The 26,114-nt window shown below is 48.8% G+C and overlaps 1 protein-coding gene across 5 annotated transcripts in view; it reads right to left on the bottom strand.

Moving 5' to 3' along the window:
• Positions 1 to 25,600, bottom strand: part of MTCL1 (microtubule crosslinking factor 1) — a 113,358-nt gene extending 87,758 nt beyond the window's left edge. For 3 of the 5 annotated variants that reach the window (XM_061399912.1, XM_061399916.1, XM_061399915.1), the window contains exons 1-3: positions 24,249 to 25,599; positions 13,898 to 14,122; positions 11,677 to 11,835 (exon numbers count right to left, since the gene is read on the bottom strand). In XM_061399912.1, coding sequence (XP_061255896.1) covers positions 11,677 to 11,835; positions 13,898 to 14,122; positions 24,249 to 25,301 — 1,437 coding nt within the window. In that variant the 5' untranslated portion in view covers positions 25,302 to 25,599. Of the gene's footprint in view, positions 1 to 11,676; positions 11,836 to 13,897; positions 14,123 to 24,248 lie in introns of all 5 variants that reach the window. The other 2 variants (XM_061399914.1, XM_061399913.1) reach the window with 2 other exon arrangements.
• Between the last annotated feature and the right edge of the window lie 514 nt (positions 25,601 to 26,114).

Raw genomic sequence — 26,114 nt, 5'->3', positions numbered from 1 at the left:
AGAAGTATTTGTTATCTACTCCTGTAGCACCTTGTGGCTCAGATGGTAAAGAATCTGCCTGCAATGCAGGAGACCTGGGCTGGGAAGATCCCCTGGAGAAGGAAATGGCAACCTACTCCAGTACTCTTGCCTGGGAAATCTCATGGACACAGGAACCTGGCAGGCTACAGTCCGTGGGACCACAGAGAGTCAGACACAACTGAGCAATGAGAACTTTTACACTTTTTCATTCCTGTAGCACAAACTGGATGCACTTAACTGCCCAGGGGCATTAAAATTATCCAGAAGTATGTGCTCTCACTACATTTGCATTATTTAAGAAAAATGTGAACGGTGTCCATTTCACTGAAATTCACAAACTCCCTTCATCAACAGCAAGTGACAAGCAGACAGCCGCCCTCCAAGTTCTGAAAGACTCCCACATGCCAGGAAATCTGTGCTGACGGCAGAGGAGGGGCGGGGGTCTCACCTCTCTGGGGGAGTGAGTGTGGCCTGATGCTGATGGCCACTCGCACAGCATCACTGCTCTCACACACTGCAGTCTGAAAGGCCACCTGAATGCCCACAGGGACACAAGAAACAGGCTGAGAGGAGGCCCCTGCTCACAGGGACAACTGGTGTGGCACAACCACGGGGAGGGGTGGACCCCCAAGCCAGGCTGAAGGTCCCTCATCACTGACCCAACAGGTGATCAGATGGCCCACGGTCATCGTCCAAGTACTTGACCTCGAGTGGAACCACAGGTCTATACGCCCTGCCCTGAGGTACTCATTTACAGTCAGAAATTCCTTGCCAAGGGATTTTAAGACTGTCATAGCTTTTTCTCAAGGAAAAGATAAAGGTGATAAAACCTTCACTCATTCAACAAATATTTAGTGAGTGCTTGACAAAGGCAAGGACAGGCAGACACACGTATATATTCAATAAATCAGAAATGCCATGGAGGGATCCTGTAAGACCTTCAAACTGCTGGTTGGAGGAGTGGACACCCACCAAGAAAGCACTTTCAAGATCTATACGCTCAGTGGTCAAGGCTGTGTGGGCAGAGATCAAGGGAACAGCACCACATCCAGAAAGAGATCTGCACACACACATCCCCTGATTTCCGACAGAGGCACAAAGTAATTCAATGGAGCAAAGACAGCCTTTTCAAGAAACGGTGCCAGAAACAATGGAGGCTCAGAGACAAGAAAAAAACCTTGACCTGAGTCTCACACCTTATACAAAAATGAACCCAAAACGGACACCATGGATTAAAATGTAACACTTTCAGAAAAAAAAAAAAAAAAACACACAAGGAGAAAATATTCAGAATCTAGGGCTAGGCAAAGAGCTCTGGAATTGATACCATAAAAGGAAATATTTATAAATTGAACTTCATCAAAATTAAAAACACTTGCCCTGGGGAAGACCCTGCTGAAAGAAAGACAAATGGCTGAGTGGAAGAAAATTATTTGTAACCATATAGCCAACCAAGGGCTAGTATCTAGAACTCAAAACTCAACAGTTTAAAAAAAAAAAAAAAATCACACACACAGTAAAATAACCAAGCAAATCGAATTAGAAAATGGGCAAAAACCATGAAGACACCAAAAAGGACATGAAGATGGTGAATATCACACGAAAAGTTACCAATGTCATTAGCCACTAGGGAAATGCACATTAAAGCCACAATGATGTATTACCTATGAGAATGGACGAAACAAAACAGCGACGATGCCAAATGCTGATGAGGATGCAGCACTCCTGCACCCCTGGTGAGAACTTGAAGTCGTGCAACCACTTTGGAAAATAGAAAAACAGCTGGGCACGTTCTTTAAAACAACAACAACAACAACGAAATATTCAACTCCTATATGGCCCAGGAACCAAGCAACTGTATTCATACAGCCCCGAACTAGAAACAACCCAGATGTCCTTCAACTAGCGACTGGTTAAAGCCCCTGTGATGCATGGTCACCATGGACCACCCCGCAGCTATACAAAGGCACAGACCATGGATATGCACACAATCTGGGTGACCTCAAGAGACTGATGCGGAGTGAAAAAGCTAATCCTCAGAGGTTACATGCTGTGTGTCTCCATTCATGTCACAGTCTTGAAATGACAAAACTATGGAAACGGGGACCCAACCGTGGGTGCCGGGGGTGCGTGGTGGCGGTAGGGACAGGAGGGGAAGTGGGTGTGGTTATGGAGAGAAGTGGGCATGGTCATAGAGGAAAGTGGGTGTGGCCATAAAAGGTCCAAATGAGGGACCCCAATGGTCAGGAAACCTGAAACCATTCTGTAGATTGACTGAATCAACCTGACACCCTAGTTTCAAGATCATACCAGAGTCTGAACTGGATAAAGGATACCTGGGACCTTGCTGAATTATTTCTTACGAACTGCAGGAGAATCTTCAAGGGCCTCAGGAAAGAGTTCAGAGAAAGGGTGCTAGGAAGGCTTCAAGGAGGAGGTAGCACTTCTGGGAGGATCTTCAAGGCGGGGCCCCGTGTCACCAGTAAAGGCGAGACTTAGGTACAGCCTGGAGGGGTGCAGGGGGAGGGGGCGTGCCCTCTCTCGTCAAAGGTGAACTCTGCCCTCCTTTCTATAATTTTCTCAGCAGAGAAGCAGTGCAATGGATACTTCCAGAAGCAGAAATTCACTTTATAAAGAAGCATTATGAGTCAGAAAGACATGGATGCCTTTCCTCATGGACTCCCTGCTCCTCCAGCGGCTGCCCCAATGGTGCCCTGGTCTGGGGGCTGCACAGAGCTTCCTTCCAGTACATACCTGGCCACCAGCCTCTTCCTTGCACATACACAGCGCAGGAGGCGGCCAGGTTCCAGCTAAGGTCCAGAGGACAGAGGAGAGCTGCTGGGTCAGGGGCCTGGGTCAGTCCAGCCTGGCCAGGACTCCGGTGAGGGGGTCACTGACCTTCACTTGCCTCATAGAAAACCCATAATTTAATTCCCATCCTGGTTTCCACAAAAAAATTGCTCCACGGCTAGGCCCAGGGAGCAGCAAGCCCCAACAGGCCCTCACCCAGCCCTTCCAGCAACAGTGAATCAGCCATTAGCACTATCTATGGTTGTTTAACTGCACACACACCCCCTTTCTTCCCAGACACCAATGGTGCCATTTACAGCTGAAGCCCTCAAAGCGGCTCCTGCCAAAGCTCCTCATGCCTGCTGCTGCTGCTCACCCTCCAGCCCCTGAACTCTGCGTTCCCCGCTTGGGGCCCGTGCCCTTGTGGATGGGGCTCTAGTCCATCCCACCCCTGCTCTCGGGTGTGGGCAGGACAAAGGAAGACCGTTTCCCAGATCCCTGTGCAGACACTGTATGCACACACACACATGCACACACACACACATGCCCTAACCCTAACACACACACGCACCCCAAGCTCTTCTCAGGTCTCACATTTGGGAAGCAGACTTAACCAGACAACCTGATTCCCCCTGCTCCTCTCTCTCATCCCATGTCACCGCGTTACTAAGGTAGCAGGACACTCAGAACACCAGACTGCTCTCCCTGTCCTGCTCTTCAGCTTGTTATCCTCTCCCCGAACTCAGCAAAGGACAGCAGGTGCTGCGTGTTCCCTGAGGCGTCCACACAGCCTGCTCCTCCTCCCACCCACTGCTGACCGGCCAGGGCTGAGGCCTGAGCGAAGCCACGGAGGCCGATGACAGCCCGGCCAGGGTCTGGGTGGCACCCTGGCACAAGGACTCTGCCCAGAGATGCTTCACACAGCCTCACCCACGAACATCTTTCCCTTACAAGGGGGACCATGAACTCTGAAACTACAGACAATGCTATTTCATTAAAGCGTAGCATGAGACCAATAAAACCATTTATTATGTTTGTACACCTTTGTTTTCAGACTTTATGGCTGCCTGAGTTTATTATGACACGCAGAGAAAAGTCCTCACCCACTGGGTGAGCAAAACGAGAAAGACCGTCATAGTCTATTCGGGCTGCTCTGACAAACACCAAAAACGGGGGAAACTTTGAGAACAGACGTTATTTCTTACAGTCCTGGAGGATGAGAAATCTAAGATCCAGGTGCTGCCAGATTTGGTTCTGATGGGGACCCACTTTCTGACTCTTAAGACAGCCGGGTCCCCCTGTGTCCTCACATGACGGACAGGAGAGGGCCCCCGGACGAAGTCCCTCTGATGAGGACTCTGATCCTCGGAAAGTGGGTGGGGCTCTGCTCTCATGACCCAGTCACCTCCTGAAGGCTCCACCTCCTCATAGCGTCAGATCGGGGATTAGGATTTACCCTGAGTCTGGGGGTGCCACAGACATTCAGCCTACAGCAGACACCCAGAGAAGACAGTGAGGCGAAGGCAAGACGTGGAGAAGCTATTGCTAAGGAAAGGTTCTGAGGTCAGCGGGGGAGCCACAGAAAGAGGCAGGGATACAAGTGATGGGTCAGGAGAAGGAGGACACATGGGGTCGTTCTGGGGCCCCAGGGCTGCAACCCCGGCGCTTCCGCTAAACCCTGAAGGGTCACATCCTGTTTTGGCAACACGGCACAGGGAGCGATCGTGAGCCCTGCCCCCCAGTAAACAGCTCAGAATGCTGGAGAAAATGTAACGAGCAAACATTTTTGCACAGCTGAACTCACACACACAAAGAAGATTCCCCAGTGTCCACAACGCCCAAGGGATAACCAGAGCATGAGCACAAGGGTGTGTATTAAGGGGGAGGAGAGGAGGCCGAGAGTTACCAGAAATAGGCCAGGGGCATGAGAAGAGGCTTTGATCAACGCGCCCAAGCAACCCACTGCAGAGACGCACCCTTCCTGAAAGGAAACTAAAAATCAGCCGGAGATGGGGACAGAAAGCGTCTGCTCAAGACACTGGATGGTGGGGGGATGGTCTATGCCACATGCAAGGTCAGTGTTCAACTGACGCACCCATTTGGTACACAGATCCATGAGGCCAAAATTAAGAGCTGTATTTGGACCAATGATACCACCAAGGCCTCCAAAAAAGATCAACGTTAAAACTCACTAGGAGGACGTTGCAACAAACTTCATGGAATTCCCACTCAGAAGGGCTCATAATCCACGTAACAGTCACCAGATCTAAACTGAACACTTAGTAACACCAAGAACTCAAGACAAACAGAACAAACTGAAAAAGACTATGACTTTAAAATGTTTGAAGATTTAAAGCAAGAACCATGTGTATGTGTGTGCTCGGTCGTGTCTGACTCTTTGCGGTAGGCTCCTCTGTCCGTGAAATTTTCCAAGCAAGAATACTGGAGTGGGTTGCTATTTCCTTCTCCAGGGGATTTTTCCCAACCCAGGGACTGAACTCCCGTCTCCCACATCTCTTGCATTGCAAGCAAATTCTTTTCCACTGACCCACCCGGAAAGTCCAAGAACTATGAGATGATGAGAAAAAGATAATATATGAAAAAGATCAAGCTTTTTTAAACTTCTGGAATGTAAACTCACTGAAATGAAAAGTTGGTGGATGAATAAAACTAATTATTATGTAAAGAAGAGAATTAATAATCTGGATAAGAAGTGAAGAAATTATCCAGAATGTACCACACAGAGACAAAAATGCCTTAAAAAATATATAGGTGAGTAAGATGGAGGATGGAGTAAGAATGGCCATCATAAGAAAGTCCCACAAAGACTAATAGGAAGGAATTCTAGAAGAAACACAGAGAATGGGAAAGAAACATGATTCAAAGAGACAGTTTCATTATAGAACACTATTCAAAGAGTGAGAATTTTTCAGATTTTATGAAAGCCACACACTCAGACTGACAAAGAATGTTGAGCCAAATAAAAATAAATCGAGATACATCTGATTCAAACTGCAGAATACCAAACACAAAGAGAATAGTATAAAAGCAACCAGGAAGCAAAGACAGGTTATCTACCAAGATGAGAGTATCTGACAGCAGATCTCTTGATAGCAAACTAGAGTCAAAAGATAATAAAAATATTACCTTCAAAATGTTAGAATTCTATACCCAATTAAATAGCTTTCAAGACTGAGTATGAAATAAAAGCATATTAGACAATATCGTTTACTGAAAAAGGAATGACTAAAAGATATATTAATAGATCAGTGAGAAGGAAACTGAATTAGAAGGAGCAACACTCAAGAAGCAACGATAGCAGGTTGGAAAATGTGTAAATGAATCTAAATAACAGCATGAGTTATTAGTCAACTTGGGGGGCAGCTGATTTTAAAAAGATGAAACCAGAATGGTACTAGGTAACAACAGTATGAAAGATGGGAGTTGACTGGAGTTGAAGCTTTCTAAGATGCTTGTATTATTCAGGAAAAGAATATGGACAGTGATTAGTTTGGGATATTAAGACAAACATGCATGGTAAAAATATAAGTATCAGCAAAAGTGTAATGTATGGTTTCCTAACCAAGAGAGAGAACATGAGAATTGCAAATTTAATTAAAGAGAAATCAATATTAAAAATAGAAAAAAAGATGGTAGGCAGCCTTTCCCTGCATCGCCACCACTCAGGCCCCTCCCTAGTCTGTCATGCCCTCCAACCCCTGGGAGCAGCTGGGATGGGGTCCCCTGGGTCTTACCAACCCCTCCCCTTTCTTTCTGCTCTTGTTGCAGCTGGCTGTAGTGCTTTTTAATAAAAATGTTTTTAAAAAGAGAAAAAAAATAGAAAAAAGAAAAGGCATGGAAGATAGCAGAAAATACAATGACAGAAATAAGTTCAAATACATTAATAGCCACAAAAAATGTAACTGGATTAAATTCACAAGTTTTGAAAAAAGAGATTCCCAGATTCCAGTTTTTAAAAGGTAGCTATAGTCCATTCACAAAAAATACACCTAAAACTTAGTGGTGCGGAAACAATAGACGAGAATCACCGAAAAGTCTGTAGGAGGTAAATACTAACTAAAAGAAATTTGGCATGGATGATAAAAGCAGACAAATAGGCTTAACAGGAAAAAGCAAGACATTAGAATAAAGAGGTCATTATGAAATGATAAAGGGAACAATTCATTACCAAATAAAGGTTCTAAATCTTTATGAATTCATATTCAAAATCTATAAATCAAAGTTTGACAGAATATAAGAAGAAAATTTAAATGTAAAATTATAATGGGTGATTTTAATACATCTTTATCCTAAAGAGATATTTAACAGACAAAACTGTAAAGGATATAGAAAATTTGAACAACACAATTAACAAGTGATCTGATACACATTTTTTCCCAAATTGTGGCAATCTAGTAATGGATTTGAACTTACAAATACCATTTAAAAAAAAAAACAGAACAGAACTGAAAATACCAGAATATATCCCATATGGCAAAAAATAAGCATTACTTTGTAAAAACTTTTGATCTGTATATTAAGTGATGATATAAAATGTTCTTTCTGCTGTAAGTATAGTTCAAGTTGGAAAGTCTTCAATCTAATGGATTCAAAGTCTTCATCCCAAAACTGGAGCATACATATTCCTCTCTAGCACTCACAAAACAGCTGCAAGGACTTCCCTGGTGGTACAGTGGATAGGAGTCTGCCTACCAAGGCAGGGAACATGGGTTCAATCCCTGATCCGGGAAGATTCAACACGCTGCAGAGCAACTAAGCCCATGTGCCACAGCTACTGAGCCCACCAGCCCTAGAGCCGCTGCTCCACAATAGAAGCCACTCCAATGAGAAGTCCGTGCAGCAAAGCGTAGCCCCCACTCACTGCAACTAGAGAAAGCCCATGCATAGCAACGAAGACCCAGTGCAACTAAAATAGACTAATTTAAAAACAGAAACAGTTATAAAATCTGACCATTTATTTGGCACAAAGGAGTCTCAGCCAAACCCAGAGAATCAATATCATGTCCTGAATAGTGATGAAGGATGTCCCACAAGAGCTATCTGACAGCTAGTTGGTTCCCTGTGGCTCCATCCACCAACCCTAGTTCCCTGTTATGATCCAAAACTTGCCTCTCTTGAAAGTGCAAATTAACTGGCCGGTTATTATTTGTGTCTAGCGTGCATTTAAGAAACTTTCTGGTAGAAAGAAATACAGTGAAAGCACCTGGGCGATCTTTACAAAGCTGAAAGTCCACTAAGGTTAACCGTTTCAACCTTTTTGAGATATTCCACCATAGAGAGACTACTAGAAGAAATGAACCCAAAAGGGGGGTCAAAAAATTCGAGTTTTGCACAAGTGAAGGGGTATATGGGAATCTGGGTGCATGGACAGGATGTGAACAACACAGGAAGTCAATGAGCTGGCTGACCAGAAGGGACAATTCCAGAGGGTTAATCCTGCCAGGCCTCTTTAAGCATCTCTTCTATCCATGGAGAAAGTGACACACCTCTAGGAGTTCGAGGCCCAGAGGGCATGTCTCTTCTCATCCTTCTCAACTGCCTTTCAGTTCACTGCAGGGATTAGTGCCTTGGGATGGGAAACCGAGATGGACCAGGCAGGAAAGGACCTGTGTCATGCTAAAGGGCTAGACAACGTGCCAAGGCAAGTTTGTCTGTTTAAGTCCTGTGCAAACTGTCGGATTGGGGGGATACAGAAGGTAAAACAGAAGGGGCAGTTAGAAGTGCTGCATCCCTGAATGTGGTGACTGGAGTGTCAGCCCTCAAAATATTCACTGGAGAGATGGGTGAAAGGACGGATAGAAGAAAGTCACAAAGTTTAAATGAGGTTAAAATGAACTGTCTTAAAGTGTACAGTCCAGTGGCCTTTGGCACACTCACAACGTTGTGCAAACGACTTCCACCCAGTTCCAAAACACTGTCATCACCCAAGAGGAAACCCCAGTCGGTCTCCCTCCTCCCCAGCCCCTAATCTGCTATCTATGGATTTACCTATCTGAACATTTCTGATACATGTATTCGTACAACACCTGGCTTCTTTCACTTGGTATAATTTTAAGGTTCAACCCTGTAGCACATACCAATGAAAAAGAATTTCTAAGACCGTGAACTCAGAGCAGCAGGGGGAGCAGGAAGGGTAAGGATAATTGCCAGCCATTAAGCCTGGGTGACTTAAAGGACAGTGGCACCGTTAACACAGCTGGAAAGACAAGAGTGTGGTGCAGGAGGGGGCGAAGCGGACAAGTCTGTTCCTGCACAGAGTGAGTTTGCAGAGCGAGGAGACACACACCCTGGAGGAGTCCCCCAGGCGCTGAAAGCACGGTCTGCAGAGAGAAGCCGCAACCGCCGAGATCCACCGTCTCACCGTCCTCCGAGGCTGGGGTGCAGACACATCCGCACCCAGGTCTGTGGTGGAGATGCACAAACCGCCCTGGACCGTCTCAGAATGTGGCTCATCATCCATTTACCAGCCCTCAGGGGTGAACGATCACCAGCACGGCTCAAGACGGAGAAAACACTATCTCTCTCTAGAGCAAAACCTACGGCTAAGTCTATGCTGGCTTTGGTACAAAGCAGCCATTCACGGAGACCCCGGCTCGAATGTTCCAATGAACATTGTCTTCGCGACCTCTGAACTGGTGCACCCTGCTGCACCCAGAACAGCCCACCAGCCCCCGACCCTCCTCAGACTCTCAGTCTTGGGACTCCTTGAGCATTTCTGTGTCAGAACGCGGCCCCACCACTCTGACTGCCACTCTGGAGGTAAGAGCACAGTGATTGTGTTCCAGATGAGCGACCCCTCTGAGTAATTTTAAGCCGTAAAGAAAGGGAGGCGCTGACCCCCCACTCCCTCCTCAGACCAGCCTGAGCCTCCACCATCAATGGTCATTTCTCTCCCCAGAGAGCTATTTGTGACTTGATGTCAGGTCCTTCACAAATCCATTTCAGCTGGGGAAGAAGAATCCCTGCCTGCTTTAAATACACATATTTACTTATATATATAATTTATATATTTATACACAAACATTGTTGTTGTTTAGTCACTAAGTCATGTCCGATTCTTTTGCAACCCCTGGACTGTAGCCCATCAGGCTCCTCTGTCCACGGGATTCTCCAGGCAAGAATACTGGAGTGGGTTGCCATTTCTTCCTCCAGTGGATTTTCCCGACCCAGGGGTTGAACCTGCATCTCCTATATTGGCAGGCAGATTCTTTATCACTGAGCTACTAGGGAAGTCCATACATAAAACATACACGCGTATAAAACTTAAAAATATACTTCAAAGTTTCTTTTGTACCCTCAAGGTCAGGCTCAAACTGGAAATCTCGGGAAAAGAAATCATTACAGCCTGCCTCCTAGCAAATTCGGACCAAAAAGAAAAGAGGGAAAAAAAGTTATTAGGATGCATAAGTGTAGAGGCGAGTGGTCACAGCCAGAGGAGGGTCATTAAGCAGGACAGAACCTTCCAGGCTCCCCATCTCCTGCTCTGTGAAGCTCTCACTTGCATCCCCCACTCACCCGGAAAGTCCCCGACAACCCTTGGGATTCAGGCCCTTGTGGGAACCCCCCACAGTGACCCAGACAGACAGAACCTGGTCCATAGAGCCCAAGTCCCAAGGGGCCATTCGCAAAGGGGGACAGTGACAAGACAAATAAATAGAACATGCAGTGTTTTCATGGAAGTGGCAACATACACAGAATTTACACAAATCCATAACATGTTGGCTCAGTAAACACCTTGAAGGCAGGGCATCTGCCTCCCCAGGGCCCAGTCGAGGGTCTGAGTGAAGTGTGGGTGGAGCAGTAGATGGATTAGCAGCTGAATCATGAAGTGAATCCAAAGGAACCATGAAGTGCTAAGTGTTGGCACATAACATGCTGGCTTTTTAGCCATTATCTCAAACCCTCACCACAATTTGTACCTTCATCAATATGCAGGATATTTTCCAAGAGGACATTCAGCTTTAATCTTATACTGGATGTCAACAACAAAACGGGATTTGCATTACCGTTGCAAATGAAAAAAATACATATGCATTGTCTAGACCGCTTTGCTAGAACACAGTCACTCTCTGAAATGTAAAAGAAATCTATATTTAAATCATATTGGCTGCATAACAGACACAGGCAGCACACACCCACATCTGTTGACACAGATAATGGACAAGCATAACATATTTTCCAGCTCACTGGAAGAGAAGGCTCTCGAGAAAAAAGAGACTGCCTAATTTTGTATTCTAGTAATAATACACCCCACATGGACCCATAAAGGGAACTAACAGCCAGCTCATTGGAATGGAAATTATAAAAAATAGCTTGAGACCAGGGTTCAACAAGCCTTTTCCGTAAAGGGTCAGGGAGCAGATATTTCAGGCTTTACAAGCAACACAGCCTCGGTCACATCGTCATTGCTTTTTCAGCTTTGTTTCATACTTTTTTCCCAACTCTATAAAAAATGTAAAAACCATTCTTAGTTTCCAGGCCATACAAACAGTAGCTGGCCGTCCCCTGCCTTAAACCACAGTAAGACCAGGACACTTGGAAGCCACAGAGCAACTGAGTTCACGTGCCACAACTACTGAACTGGAGCTCTCGAGCCTGCATGCTGAAACTATTGAAATTCGCTGGCCTGGAGCCTGTGCTTGGCAACGAGAGAAGCCACTGCAATGACAAGCCTGTGTACTTCAACTAGAGAAGAGTCCCTGCTCGCCACAACTAGAGAAAGCCCACGCGCAGCAATGAAGACCCAGTGCAACCAAAATAAAAATACATTAATTAAAAAAAAAAAAAAAGGACACTTGGGAGTCCCATGTTCGCAAGGGGCAAGCCCCCATCCACCTGACTCACCTCCTTCAGTCTCTCCAGCTCGTTCTGCAGGGCCTGCTTTGATATCTCCACTTCGATCATCTGCTGTCGGAGAGTTTCATTCTCGTCTTCCGCTTTAGCTCTCTTTTCCTCCACGGTTTCAAGTTCATGGTGCAATCGGACCGATACATCTTTGGCCACCTGCATCAACCCACAGACACAGTCATCTGATGGGAAGCCTTCTGTGTGCTAAGGGCACCTCCAAACCACTTCAGAGGCAGAATCACTACGGAATATTGTGTTACACCAAAGAGCAAAGATCCTGGCAATATTAACAAGCCTACATTTAAAGGAAGGGGTATTAGTTTAAAACATGAAATCCACATTAAGGGGAAGTATGACTTTCATCTGGATTAAAAGGCCACTTTGCCACAGCCCTGTTCCTTCTGGAATATTGCTTAGAATGCCAAGTCTTCCCAGGAGCACATGCTTTAAATGATCAATTAAAAATAATCATTGGACTTACCTGGTGGTCCACTGGTTAAGAATTTGCCTGCCAAGGCAGGGGACATAGGTTCAATCCCTGGTCCGGGAAGATTCCATATGCCTCGGGGCAACTAAGTCCATGCACCACAACTACTGAGCCTGTGCTCTAGAGCCTGCGAGCTGCAACTTCCAAGCCCACGTGCTACAATTACTGAAGCCTGTGCACCTAGAAACGTACTCTGCAACCAGAGAAGCCCACACTGCATGTTGGATCGAAGAGTAGCCTCTGCTCTCCACAACGAGAGAAACCCACGTGCAGCAGAGAAGTCCCAGCGCAGCCAAAAATAAATAAATAAAATGAATAACAAATAATTTTGTAAAAGATCATCAAATAAACATTTCTGTTTCTCAAAATAATTTTTAAAGAACCCTACTTGCTTAAAAAAATAATTCTGTATTCAGTACATACTTAATATAGTCAGGTTTTAAATTGCCTACTCTAATAAAACATTCAAATGCTATAAAGGCAGCTCAACATTTTCACTTTCTAAAAGGAACTAAGGAGATTTTGTAACAGAAATATAAATCACCTTTACATCACACTGAATGACATCTTGTTATTGGTTTATAAATCTGAGTTACAAAGATTCTTTTCCTGTTATTGTAATGAAAGGCTAAATGAGATTTCATAGGGACTCTGATAATAAGAAGGACATTATTTATAATTCATCTCTAGATAAATGATTTGATAACTGGGGCAGGAGAGAGGCCTCAGTGGAAAGGACAAATGGAAGAAAGTCTGGGGTATTTTCACCTTATTCCCACTTCTGCTGATGATTCTCAAAGACACTTTAAACAATTAAATGCTACCCTATTTCTCTTTCAGTTAAGTCACTACTACAAGTCTTACTTGGGTTACGGTAATTTCAGCATTTTTGCACCCTAGAAATAACAAAAAATGTTAAGTGACTGGGGTCAACTTTTAAAAGTGATCTTTGACTAAAACTGAATTGATAATGAATCAATTTTTTAAAACATTCCAGATCTTTAGGAGTTTCTGCACAATTTCTAAAGAATGATCAGACCAGAGGGGGCAGGTATTAATTTTTTTTTAATTGAAGATCTATGATTTATTTATTTATTCTTTTGGCAGGGGTGCCTGGTCTGTAAACTAAGATCCCACATGCCCTGGGGCAGTAACTAAAAATTTCATGTGAGTGAATGAGTGAAAGTCACTCAGTCATGTCTGACTCTTTGCCACCCCACGGACTATAGAGTCAGTGGAATTCTCCAGGCCAGAATACTGGAGTGGGTAGCCTTTCCCTTGTCTCGGGGATCTTCCTCACTCAGGGATTGAACCCAGGTCTCCTCCACTGCAGGCGGATTCTTTACCAGCTGAGCCACGAGAGAAGCCCAAGAGATTATGAAGATTATCTCATGTGAGAGTATGAAGATCTCATGTGCCACAACTAAGGTTCATCACAGCCAAATAAATAAATTAAAAAAAAAAAAAAGACCACGTGTAAGTGGATCCTGAGGGCTGCACTTCAGGTCTTACAGCCTTCTCAGCATTTACCCTGCTCCCAATCTTTCCTTACAGAATCATCATCATAAATGATGCCATCTCTGTAGGCAATCAAACTTTAGATTCAAACCAAACGCTGACCTAAACTGGATCTCTAAGACACCTTCGAGGCAAACTTGTGAAATTGTATGGAAAGGCCCCCCAGCTTCTCTGGGGAAGGCAAGTCCCGCCCACTGTCCACCGTGTGCTCACCTTCAGGTCCTGCTCCAGACTCCGGATAAGCTCCCCGTCCACCTGCCCGGTCTCCGCCACCTTCAGCCTCTTCTGCTCGGCCTTCCGGAGGCGGTACTGTAGGATTCGGCAGTTCTTGTTGGCACGGTCCAGCTCCCGCCGCAGCTCCTGCAGCTGGTAAACCTCCTCCTCCAAGTAACTGTCTCTCATCTCTTCCATTTCCGCTCGGAGTTCATCCAACTCATCCTACACAAGCCAGACAGAGGGCACTGAGAAGCCAGGTCTATGGGACAGGGCGGAGTCGCCCATCCACCCCTGCCCTGCAGTACTGTGAACTTTCTGCAGTCACCTGTAGACTTCCGGAAACACGTGTGCAATACAGCCCAGGGACTCCGGAAATTCTCACACGAGACAGCACCACCAGATGTCTGTTCAGGTCTCGTGGATCCGGAAACCAAAAACGAGCACGGCTTAGTCATCGCAGCCTCTCAGCATTTACCCCACTCCCAATCTTTCCTTACAGAATCCTCATCATAAATGACGCCGTCTCTGCAGGTAATCAAACCCTAGATACAAACCAAACGCTGACCTGAACTTGTGTCCCTAAGACACAAGCTAGGCAGTAAGATGAGTCAGACATTGCCTGCAAAGAACAAACTTCAGGGGGCTCATCCCTATGAATTGCCCGGGAATCATAACACACCCGCAAATGTCCTTAAAATGCTGTCCCGCCACACCAATCTTGGAACTACGTGACTCATGATTCTAAAGATAAAACCTGTGCGCTATTTCAAATACACATCGGTTTGGTTTTTTCCATTCCCCTGCCCTTCATCTCCCATCTCCACTCCACTCTGGGATCAACATGAAGATGCTGGGATACAGAAGAAACCCGGGAGTTATTCCTGGCTCCCTCCTTCCCTCCCAGCCCAGCCAATGCAGTGCTGTCAGTTCAACGTCCAACCTACGGGGCTATCTCCCCAGGGCTCCATACACCATGCTCATTCCGCCTCCATTCCTCTCCAGGGAGCCACAGCTGCCCCCTCCCCTCAGGGCCAGCCTGCCCTCTCTCAGGGTCCAGGTGCAGGAGGCAGATCACCTGTGATGGTTTCTCCTTAAAAAGCTCCTCCCCAGCTCGTGACCAAGCTCATGGTAGGTAAATCAGTCAGAAGGCACACAATGCCCCCTACCGCCACTGTCTCTAGCCCCAGGCCCTGCCCCTCATATCTGCATAGTGCTAAATCGCTTCAGTCATGTCCGACTCTGCAACCCTATGGAGTGTAGCCTGCCAGGCTCCTCTGTCCATGGGATTTCTCCCAGGCAAGAATACTGGGGTGGGTTCCCTTTTCCTTCTCCAGGGGATCTTCCCGACCCAGGGATTGAACCCGCCTCTCTATCTCATGCATGGCAGGTAAGTTCTTTACCACGAGCGCCACTTTAAAGCCCCTCCGACCTCCTACCACCATCAAATATTATCGGTTTCTTCCTACTCTTCATCTGTCACCCACACGGGAAGGTAAGCACCAGGAAAGCAGACACCTGGAGTCTCCCAGTGTCCAGAGCAGCGTGAGCCACACAGCAGGCCCTTAATACATATTTGTGGAATGAATACACTTGAACCTCGGTCAACACCCAGAAAGACCAGCTTCTGAACGCAGTGCAGACTGGACATCACCTCACATTGTTTTGTTCCAGTCTTGTAGCCTGATCATGGACAACTCTTCCAAAAGCCACAGAAAAGGCAGTAGCATGCAGGGTATATTTTCTATAATAAACGCTTCAGCGAGGAGCAACTTAGAAGGTTGGAGATTAAGAAAAGCATTCTAGGAATTGTCTTGATTAGTTTCATATTTGACGGCATAAACGCCTCCAGACTAGGATACTCTTGGTCATCTTTTTTTTTTGGCTGTGCCATGTGGCTTGTTTGATCTTAGTCCCCAACCAGGGATAGAACCCAGGCCCTCAGCAGTGAAACCACTGGACCACCAGGGAAGTCCTCATTCTCATTTATTTTGTTCAGTTAACACTGAGGCTCAAAGGGAAAAAATGCTCCCAGACACGGACACCCTAACTCATCAGCTCTCATTCTTTTCAGTTTGTTCCTGGAGTCTGGCCACCCTCCCTAATCCTGCATTTATTCTCAAAAACCAGGGATTTACTTACAATAAAGAAAAGAGTTTCCCAACATCAGAGCCTCAGGCAGACAAGAAATTGACTAGTAGTAAACCTCCTGCAGATTGTTTTATCCCGGATAAGATCACATAGGAGATGTGTACCAAACGAACTGGGAACCCTTGTGGAAAAATAACAAATTGGCACGAACAGCGTGAAAACCACTGTCCAGCCAACCCTACCTGTGTGCAGCCATCACCTGTAGGGGAAAGGGCACATGTGAAGCATCTGATTCTCCTAAAGGCCGCCTACAGGTTCTTCCACTCTGTCCACACCACCTGACCAAGGACATGACCCACTCAGCTGACCATGGCTCCAAGTGGGGCCCATTTCAATGGCCCACGAAGGGAAGTGGATGTTGAAAATGAAAGCTTTAACAACTTCCTAGTAGCCAAACGAATAAAATGTTTTGTCTGCTAAAGATTCTTACAGAATTTCTGTACCAGTGGCGATAATCTCATTAAAAATAAAAGATGTCTGGAAATTCCCTGATGATCCAGTGGTTAAGACTCTGTGCTTCCAAATGCAGGGGGCACGGGTTCGATTCCTGGTTAGAAAACTAAGATCCCACATGCCATGTAGTGGGGCCAAAAAAAAAATTATATATAAAAAAAAATAAGGTGTTCTTATGTGTCTTAAGCGGAGAAGGCAATGGCACCCCACTCTAGTACTCTTGCCTGGAAAGTCCCATGGATGGAGGAGCCTGGTGGGCTGCAGTCCATGGGGTCACGAAGAGTCGGACACAACTGAGAGACTTCACTTTCACTTTTCACTTTCATGCATTGGAGGAGGAAATGGCAACCCACTCCAAAATTCTTGCCTGGAGAATCCCAGGGACGGGGGAGCCTGGTGGGCTGCCGTCTATGGGGTTGCACAGAGCTGGACACGACTGAAGTGACTTAGCAGCATGTGTCTTAAGAAAGGTAACTCTTAGGGAATTGCCTCCAGTAGTTAAGACTTTGCCTTCCAATGCAGGTGGTGTGGGTTTGACCCCTGGTTGGGGAGAGCTAAGATCCCATGTGCTTCGAGGCCAAATAATCAAAACGTAAAGTAGATGCAATATTATAACAAATTCAATAGAGACTTTTAAAATAATCCACATTAAAAAATCTTTTAGAAAAAGGTAAATCTTAATGTTGAAAATGTTATGACATATAAGCAAGTTTCATTGGCTTTTTTCTTCTTCTTCATGGAGGACCCTTCCTATAAATCTTGTTCCAATAGGAAAGTTTGATGGAATTGGGGTTTACTGGGTGGAACAGAGGCCAGACAGTGGACAGAATGGACAGGCTGGGCTCTTCAAGGGCCTAGAGAACACACTGACTTCTGGAAGGGCCTTTCAACCTGCAGCAGAGAGACTGTTTCTGATGCCGAATCCCTGCACTGAGCCATGAGAGCCTTGCCCTTGACCCAACCCCTGCCAGAGGAGACCAGCCACCACAGCCTACAAGCTTTCAAACAGGCCTGTGCATGCCATCCTCCCATAAAGAGAGTTAGTCCTGAATCTTCAAAATCAAGGTCAAGCTTCTCAGGTCCCTTCTGCAAATCTGATTTGACTTTGAGAAAAAGCTTAATCTAGGTGTCTGAATACAGTTAGTTAATTATTACACTGGGTAACTAATAAAAATATTTCAACATAAGCAGTAATCACTGTATATATCCAGGGGTACCCACAAATATCCAGTGGCGTTGGCACTCCGTTTATGAAGGCACTGTGTGCGAAGGCTTTTCCTTCTACTCAAAGTGTTAGTCTCTTAGTTGTGTCTGACTCTGTGTGACCCCATGGATGGTGGCCCACCAGGTTTCTCTGTCCATGGTATTCTCTGGCAAGAATACTGGAGTGGGTAGCCATTCCCTTCTCCAAGGGATCTTCCCGGCCCAAGGATCGAACCTGGGTCTCCTGCATTACAGGCAGATTCTTTACCATTTGAGCCACCAGGGCAGCCCTTTCTAGAAAGCTTGTCAAGTCATTAATGCTGAAAATTACCTATTACTCAAACATGAATTTTAAAATGTGACGTAGTCATAAAAAAACATATGGTAGGACTTCCACTTAAAAAAATGTTCTCTGGTTTTTCAGACTTTGTAATGGGGGGCCCCTCATCAACCCTACAATTAAACGCTAGTTATGCTCTACAGACGCCTGCACCTGTGCTATGGACTGAAAAAGCCTGTTCCAGGGTTCGATGTACCCACACCTCCAGATCACTCAGCAGGCCAGATGTAAACAGCTAATAGCTCTTGGCATAAATAACCACTAACATTAGTCGCTTTGAAAAGAAAATTAGGAAGAGATTGTAATTGCATGTATTTGAATCACTGCTTTTATAACTCATATTTTATCTAAATTTGTGGACCAGCAGACACCCTTTCTTTAGTATTTCGCCTTCGTTACTAAGCCTACGATAAGCCTGCAGGGACACACGGCCCCCACAAGATGGACAAAGAGGCCAAACCCACACTGGTGAACACACCCAAAGCCTCTCGGCTGATAACTGGAAGCCCAGCTACAAACCCAGGCTTTCTGGCTCCACACACATACTCTTTCCAGTAAATGGGAGAAATTATCAGCAACCACCAGGACACGTGAAACAAGAAGCTTTAAATCACACTTGCAAAAAGCCTGTCGGCGCAAAATAACAGCAAGCTGACGTTTAGAACTTGACATTGTCAATGTGTGGGTATATTCGTTTTCACAACTGGTCCTCACCAAAGCACCGCAATGTGCATAAAAGGTATTAATACCCTCCATTTTTAAAATGAGCATACTGAAACCCTAAACGTTTAAATGGCTTCCAAACACTTGTCTGTTGCAGAGACAGGATGAGGCCAGGGTTTCAACTCTTTTCAAAAAGCCTTGAAAAAAACAATTTTCAGGTTCAGTGAAAAGAAGTTATAAGAAAAGCAAATTACAAACCATGTAGGCAGGAAGCAGACATTTGAAAAGCAAAAACTGTGATTATTCAGATTAGGGTCATGATGGGAGAGTGATTTTTCAAACGAACATTACATTAATTTTCTGACAGCATGCTCTAATGTAGAAAACATTGTATCAAAGAACCTTAAAGATGTCTGCCATTTAAATGCTTAACAAACCCAATCAAGCAGAACATATAATGTTTCTGCTAGACTAAATTTACACACAGTAAGAGCAGAAAACTGTTGGTTTTTAATACAGATAATGAGAAAATTTCCCTTAATCAAGTTTTATATTGAATTAACAACAGGTCTGTCAGATACTCAAATGTTAGATCATTATCTCATTAAAAAGCTAATTTAGCTTTAACTAAATATACTTTTCGAATTTTGTATAGCATGAAACCTTGAAGTACTAGAGAGCTCCCCAACTATTCCCCTTCACCTGCAGATAACAAATCAAGCTTTATTTTATACTCGTGAGTGTGTATATGTGTGCTCAGGAGTATCCAACTCTCTGTAGCCCCATGGACTGGAGCCCACCAGGCCCCTCTATCCGTGGAATTTTCCAGGCAAAAATACTGGGTACCATTTCCTTCTCCAGGGGAGTTTCCCGACCGAGGGATTAAACCTGTCTCTTGTATCTCCCTGCACTGGCAGGCCGATTCTTTTACTACTAGTGCCGTCTGGGAAGGGGGTGGGGGGTGTGTGTGTGTGTGTGTGTGTGTGTGTGTGTGTGTGTACACACACACCAGATTTAAGAAAAAATGAGGTACCATGTGTGCACTAGAATAAACCAAGATTAAAATGTCAAAGAAAATCTCTTTGAGGATACTTTATCCACAAATATAAAAACCAAATCCTTGGTTTCATAGTAAAAGTGATGAAAACCCTTGATCATACTGATGATCTTGGTGCTGCTGCTGCTGCTAAGTTGCTTCAGTCGTGTCTGACTCTGTGCGACCCCACAGACGGCAGCCCACCAGGCTCCTCTGTCCATGGGATTCTCCAGGCAAGAACACTGGAGTGGGTTGCCATTTCCTCCTCCAATGCTTCCCTTTAAACACCTTAAAATCAATAACTAGTCCTACTTTAATCACTCCCTCTTTAAACACACTCAATTTAGACAGTGAGCAGTCAGCTGGCTACTGTTGCAATAATTCCCTCCTCTGGGAGTTGCAGACCCTTAACTATTGTCTACTGTAATATACAAATAATCCAACTCCTTTCCCTCCCATCAATGGAAATGTGCTCTGCAGAGTCCCAGCTGAGGCTCAGAAGACACAGGGGGGCTCAGCCATTGTTTACAAGTGCCAGTTCATCCAGCAGCCACGGCCCCCCTGTGCCCTGGTCCACATTATCTCGCCACCTAAGATGATTACAGCCGCTTGTTTGCAGGCTGAATAAAGAATGGGTGTGGAAAGCAGAAGGTCAGGAAAGAATAGGGACACTGTCTGCTTCAACCTTCCAGGAGGGAGGGGGGTAGGCAGGGAGGAGCTGAAGCACTTTATGCTCAGAACTGTTTATTCTTGCCTCAGTGTCCACCCCACCCCCACCCCTTCCTGGCCATTCAGAGTGCCTGGAATCTTCACGGCTGGATTTAACCAAATCATTGCAGATCCTGAAACTCCCAAGACCCCAAGAGAGAAGCCAAGGCTGGGCCAGTGCTGAGGCAGTGAAACCGCTCCACCCGAATGGCCTCCCCAGCAGCCCCCTTGAGAACTCACTGCTCTTCCACATTCCCATGGTGTCTGCTTTGAGCTAGCAGGCACTTTGCTTGTTTTCACCAAAAATAATTCTTAGGAGGTAACCGAAAGGGCAGAGCAAATTCAGCAGCCCTCCCCAGGCCGACCTTGGAGCCCCCAGGACTGGGGCCCTTTGGAAGTACACTACTTGGGGGTGGGGGGAAGGGTGTCATGCTAGCATCCCCCACCAATGTGAGAAGCATTTCCGAAATAGGCCAATAAATGCAAAGCAATTAAACCCTCCTGAAAAGCCTGTGGAAACAGAACATAATTAATATGTTCACAATGAGCTCCAGGGCTTGTCTGATTGAGCGCTGGAGCAAAACACAGTGATGGTGGGCAGGCAGAGATCACGATGGCCAGCGTTTCTCAGACACCCTGGTCACTAAGATGGACCTGAGTCTGGTCTGAGAAAGAAGCAAAGCCCTTTGGACAACTGACTTCAATCTCCTATCTTCACTCCTGAAGCCTTCCAAATTACATACAAGTTCATCTGCAGTCAAGGGCCAACAGGGCTTTTCTGACTGCTTTCATGCAAAAAGCCAACCACCCGGACTGAGTACTTACTCATCATCTAGTTACCCTGCTTCCCTGGTGCCTCAGTGGTAAAAAATCTGCCTGCCAATGCAGGAGATGACGGTTCGATCCCTGGGTTGGGAAGATACCTTGGAGAAGGAAATGGCAACCCACTCCAGTATTCTTGCCTGGAAAACTCCATGGACAGAGGAGCCTGGCGGGCTATAGTCCATGGGGTTGCAAGAGTCAGAGACGACTTAGCGACTAAACAACATCATGTAGTCACCGTGGTGCCTGGTGATGGCAGAATGACTCGAGGATGGCCCCATTCAGCGCCACACAACAGAGGCGGGCGCTTCTCTGTTGACAGCTGATTTCTGGAAAAACACAGCAGTCTGGCTAAAAAACAAAATTCCACTCGAATTTCCCAATCAATAACACATCATCCTTAGTCTTCTGCTTGATTACTCTCGGTTCATTCTTCTCACTTGAGTTTCATACAATAGTGGTGACAGAACTGACTCAGGAAAGCCTGTAATACTGTGGTCACCATCCTCCAGAATACATCAAAGTAAAATTTCTGGGTGGAGTCTCCTAATCTCCAGAGTCCTATGCAACATTCCCTAAGGAAGGAGTAGGTCAGGGACTAATTTATCTGCCATCTAAAAAAAAAAAACACCACCACTGGTGCAGGCTCTAAAATCCGTGTGCAAAAGCAGGCTTACAGCAAAGGTCATTGCTTTGTGAGGTCAGGGATGCTCCCAGCCCGATCCCACACATGTGGGCAGGCTCACTGACCTTAAGAAAAGTCTAGCAGGACTGTTGTCTTTCATCCCCAAATTGAATGGCTGTCACTTAAGCTACTGAAGAGCCAACCATGTAACTCACGCATGTGTTTGTGATCAGCCTGATGTCCCAGCCTCCCCAGACTGTCTCTGCCTCTTCTCTCCTGCTGTCAGAGGAACCGCTGGGAGATGGACTCGGGTCAGAAACGTTCGGCCATGACCACCACAGGAAATGGCAACTGACATTTCCCACAGATTAAACACTGCCAGGGGGGGGTCTGTGGGACCCCAAACAGTCCAGTAGAGAAGTGCTCACTGTGGCCCTTTGGCCTAAAAAGAGAGGTTCCTCAAAAAAGCTAAATGCTGGGTATGGCCCAAGCTAATAAGACAACTCTAAGGCAGGCGTGGCTCTTCTCAGCCTTGATGGAAACAAGGATGCAGCCTGGAGCCGGGAGAGAACAGAGGTCTGGAGGCCGGGGAAATACCAGCTGCATCACTTACTAGCTGGGTGACCTTGGACACGTAGGTACATCTTCTCGGATCTCAGCGACCTTTTCAGTGAAATTAGGGTTGTGATAAACACAACAAAGATACCCTGTGTTGCGAGATTCGCTGAAATATCAAACACACCAGAGCAGACTCCAGGGTCAGACACCTACTTCCTTCACTGAGAATCCAATGATGTGAAAAAAATAATAATAAAGCAAATAACCAGCGGCCTGAGTGAGCCCTGAAATGATGCTGAACTGCCTGCCTTGAGATCAGATGTCATGAGAAACATCTATTTGCTCTGAGGCTACAAAATTCAAAGATGGTCTTTCTCACCCTCAGGGAGCTTACCTCCAGGGCAGATTTACAAAAGCCCTGGTTTCACATCAGAGTAATGCTAATACCGTGGCCCTTTCTCTTCCATACTCTCACATTTCACTCTGCTGTCTATTACATAAGAGTCGGTGACCAGAGCAAATGTACTACTGGAAACATTTTATTCAGAGTCCCCATCTGCTCTCTTTTCCCACCGCGATCCTCCTCTGCCTCTTTGAACAGGATAAAAACCACCATGGGGGCTCAGTGGGTTAGAGCAGCCTCTGCAGCTTGGGTATAGGAACACTCCTCAGTCCACTGCTCTGACCCCAGCTTAACTGCACAGATCACCTCCACGCACCTTAAAAGCCCACATCCGTGTCCCACCAGCCACCCGGGGACCTCCATCAGGGAGAGTCAGCCTTTGCTGAGAAAATGGGGAGAATCACAAAACGTACTGATGAGGAGGGCCGCTGCATTTGGGAGGAGATATATATTTAACCATCTTAACAGAAGGAGGAGATTTACACGGTGGAGCTGTTGACTAACCTGAGCATCACAATAAATTAAGACAGATGCATTCAGTACCACCCTCCTTGTTTTGGAGTCACCCGGCGTGCCCTGACCTCCCCACCCCATACGGTCTAAATCCTCTTTTCTGCAACGCCTGCTCTTCTCCTCCTCCTCCTGGAAAACATGGAGTCAGACTTGTGCCCCAAAGCTACCAAGACCCAGAAGCCACTCAGAGCAGGCCGCGCCGCAAAGCGCTCAATGGACGCACAGGCTGTGAGTCCCTCGAAAGAGCGGGCGCGAGTGGCCTCTCCTGACACGGAAAAACCGGCTGGTGGACACGTACAAAGGACCGGCCAGCAAGACAGCGTGGCCTCTCCGCCCAGGCCGCGCTCAAGGGACTCCTGAGCTGTAGGTTTATCACTGAAAGCGGTGTGACCCGGCTGTCTGCGCCCGGGGGAGACTCGGAGAGCACCTGGCCTTCTTAACTGCGGGAAAAGGGGAAGGCGAGTCTGCACCCTCCGAGACCCGCACTCGGCGCACGGGGTCCCGCTCAGAGATTCTCGGCTGGGGACAAGCCGCGCCCACAGGTGAGGGGGCAGGGGGTCGACTGCGTCTCCAAAAGGCGGTCACAGCCGCCTCTCTAGTTAACGCAGCGTCAACTGGGGCAGAGATATCCGAGGGAAGACGCGAGACTTTCTAGAAACAAGCTAAGTGGGTGGAGAAGCGGCTGGACCCACAGGTCTCGCTGCTCCTTCCACAACTTTGGCTCAAGTTCCCAGCGCCCGGCGTGTCGGGCGCAGGAAAGTGACTGGCACTTGGAAGAAGCGCTTTCGGGGCCGGTACGCAGGGGCTCGCGGGTCCCAGCCCGCACCCAGACCTGGGGCTGCCGCCGGGACACCTGCGGCGGGGCAGGCTGCGCACCTTGAGATAGTCGTTCTCCGAGCGCAGCTCCTCCATCTCCCGCAGCAGCTCCTCCTCCTCCGCCGCCGGGACCAACCGGTGCTGCTCGCCCAGCCCGTGCTCCCTGGGGGTCGCGGGACCCGTTCGCTCCGGCGGTGCGCGCCCCGCGACATCCTCCACCACGCCCGGCCCCGGGGACGCCGAGGGGACCCCACTGGGGCTGTTCCGACCCCCAAGGCAGGCGGCGGGAGTCGCGGCGAGGAGTCCCGGGGGCTCGGGGCTGTCTGGCGGCGGCCCCCGAGCTGGGGGGCTGGTCGTGGGGGCTCCTCGCAGAGGTTCCCGGTCGCTGGAGCCCGTGCCGGACTCGGCGTCACTACTGGCGGCGGGGAGCAGGCGCTGCTCGTCGGAAAGAGGGTCGGAGGGGCAGTCGGAGAGATCGGAGCTGCTGTCTGTGTGGCTGATGCGCGAGCCGGGGGCCGGGGAGCCGGCCGCGGAAGTCACGGCGAGGATCACGGCCGGGACCGCGACGGCGGGGACCCGGGGCCCGGCGGCGCGGGCGGGGACAGCTCCGGAGGCGCGTTTGGCTCTGCGGCCCTTGGCAGCGGCGGGCGGCGGCTCGGCCCCGGGCGGTGGCTTCCCTACCCGGGGCAGCGGCTCGGCGGGCGCCGCGCGTGCCACCCTCCTGGGGCCCGGAGCGGCCTTAGCGCCGCCCGCTGCCCTGGCCCCGGCGCCCGGCGGCGGCTTGTCCTTCGCGCCGGGAGCGCCGCCGCTCCGCCGGGAGAGGCGGCTGGGCGCGGCCGGGGGCCCCGGCGAGGGCGGCGCCTTGCCCGCGAGGCTGGGAGACCGCGGGGCGGCGGGCGCCGGGGCTCGGCCCGAGGAGGGGGCGGCCTGGCCGGGGGCCGCAGGCCGGCCGTGCAGGTCCTTGAGAAACGGTCTGGCTGGCGAGGGTGCGCGGTGCAGCCGTCTCCGTTCCGCCAGCGGGTGGAGGTGGTGGTGCTGGCGGTGGTGCTGGCCGGGCGGCTGCGGCTTCGGGTCCTGGGCGCCGCCGCCCGCGGGGCCGTTCAGCGTCTCCATGGCCGGGGCCCGGGCCGCGAGCAGCAGCTCGGGCGGCGGATGCTCCGGGCGGCGGCGGCGGCGTGCAGCCTCCCCGCGTGCCCGCTCATCACTGTCCGCCAGCCCCGCCCGGTCTGCGCCCCGCGCTCCCGCGCCGCCGCCGGCCCCGCACCCCGGCCCCGAGGATCCCTGCGGGGTTCGCCGCCGTCCCCGGCTCTCCCCGGGCCGAGGTCACCAGTGCTCGCGTTCTCCCGGCGCGGCGGCTCCCAGCCTCTCGCATCCCCGGCAAGCTACGCCCCAGGCTCGCACACCCGCCCGAGTCCGGCGGCGGCGCTGGCTGCGCGCTCCCCGCTCCAGCCCCTGCTCCCCGCCCACGGCCCGCCCTGCTCCGCGCCCGCCCCGGCCTGCGCCCCCCCACCCTCCGCCGCCCGGCGCGCATGTCCCGCCTCCTGCCAGCCGGCGCGGCGGCGGTGGGGGCGGGGTTGCGCTCCCTGGCGGCGCACGATCTACGGGCCCCCAACCCTCTCCGCCTGGGACCCTCTTGCTTGTGGGGGCTCAGGGGACAGTGCGGGAGCTGGCGGAGGGAGGAAGAGGGCAGGCGCAGAGGCAAGGTGGTGGTGGGAGGAGGCTGGAGGCGGGGGAGGCAGCCGGTGTGCCCTCTGAGGAGTGCGCCTCGGGGTGCCGGCGTGGAACAATGCCCCCTCCACAGGCCCCCGCATCCAGCCCGGCCTCCCAGGGCCTCCGAGTTACGCCCCGCCGGAGCTGGGCCGAAGTCCACTTTCCAGCTGGGCCGGGGTCCACACTACTTTGAGGACTGGTGTGACCACCGCCCCC

The sequence above is a fragment of the Bos javanicus genome, chromosome 24 (assembly GCF_032452875.1).
Source record: "Bos javanicus breed banteng chromosome 24, ARS-OSU_banteng_1.0, whole genome shotgun sequence".
NCBI classification, from domain to species: Eukaryota; Metazoa; Chordata; class Mammalia; order Artiodactyla; family Bovidae; genus Bos; species Bos javanicus.
Note: the sequence above shows the minus strand (reverse complement) of the source record. Positions and strands in the feature narration are given on the sequence as shown.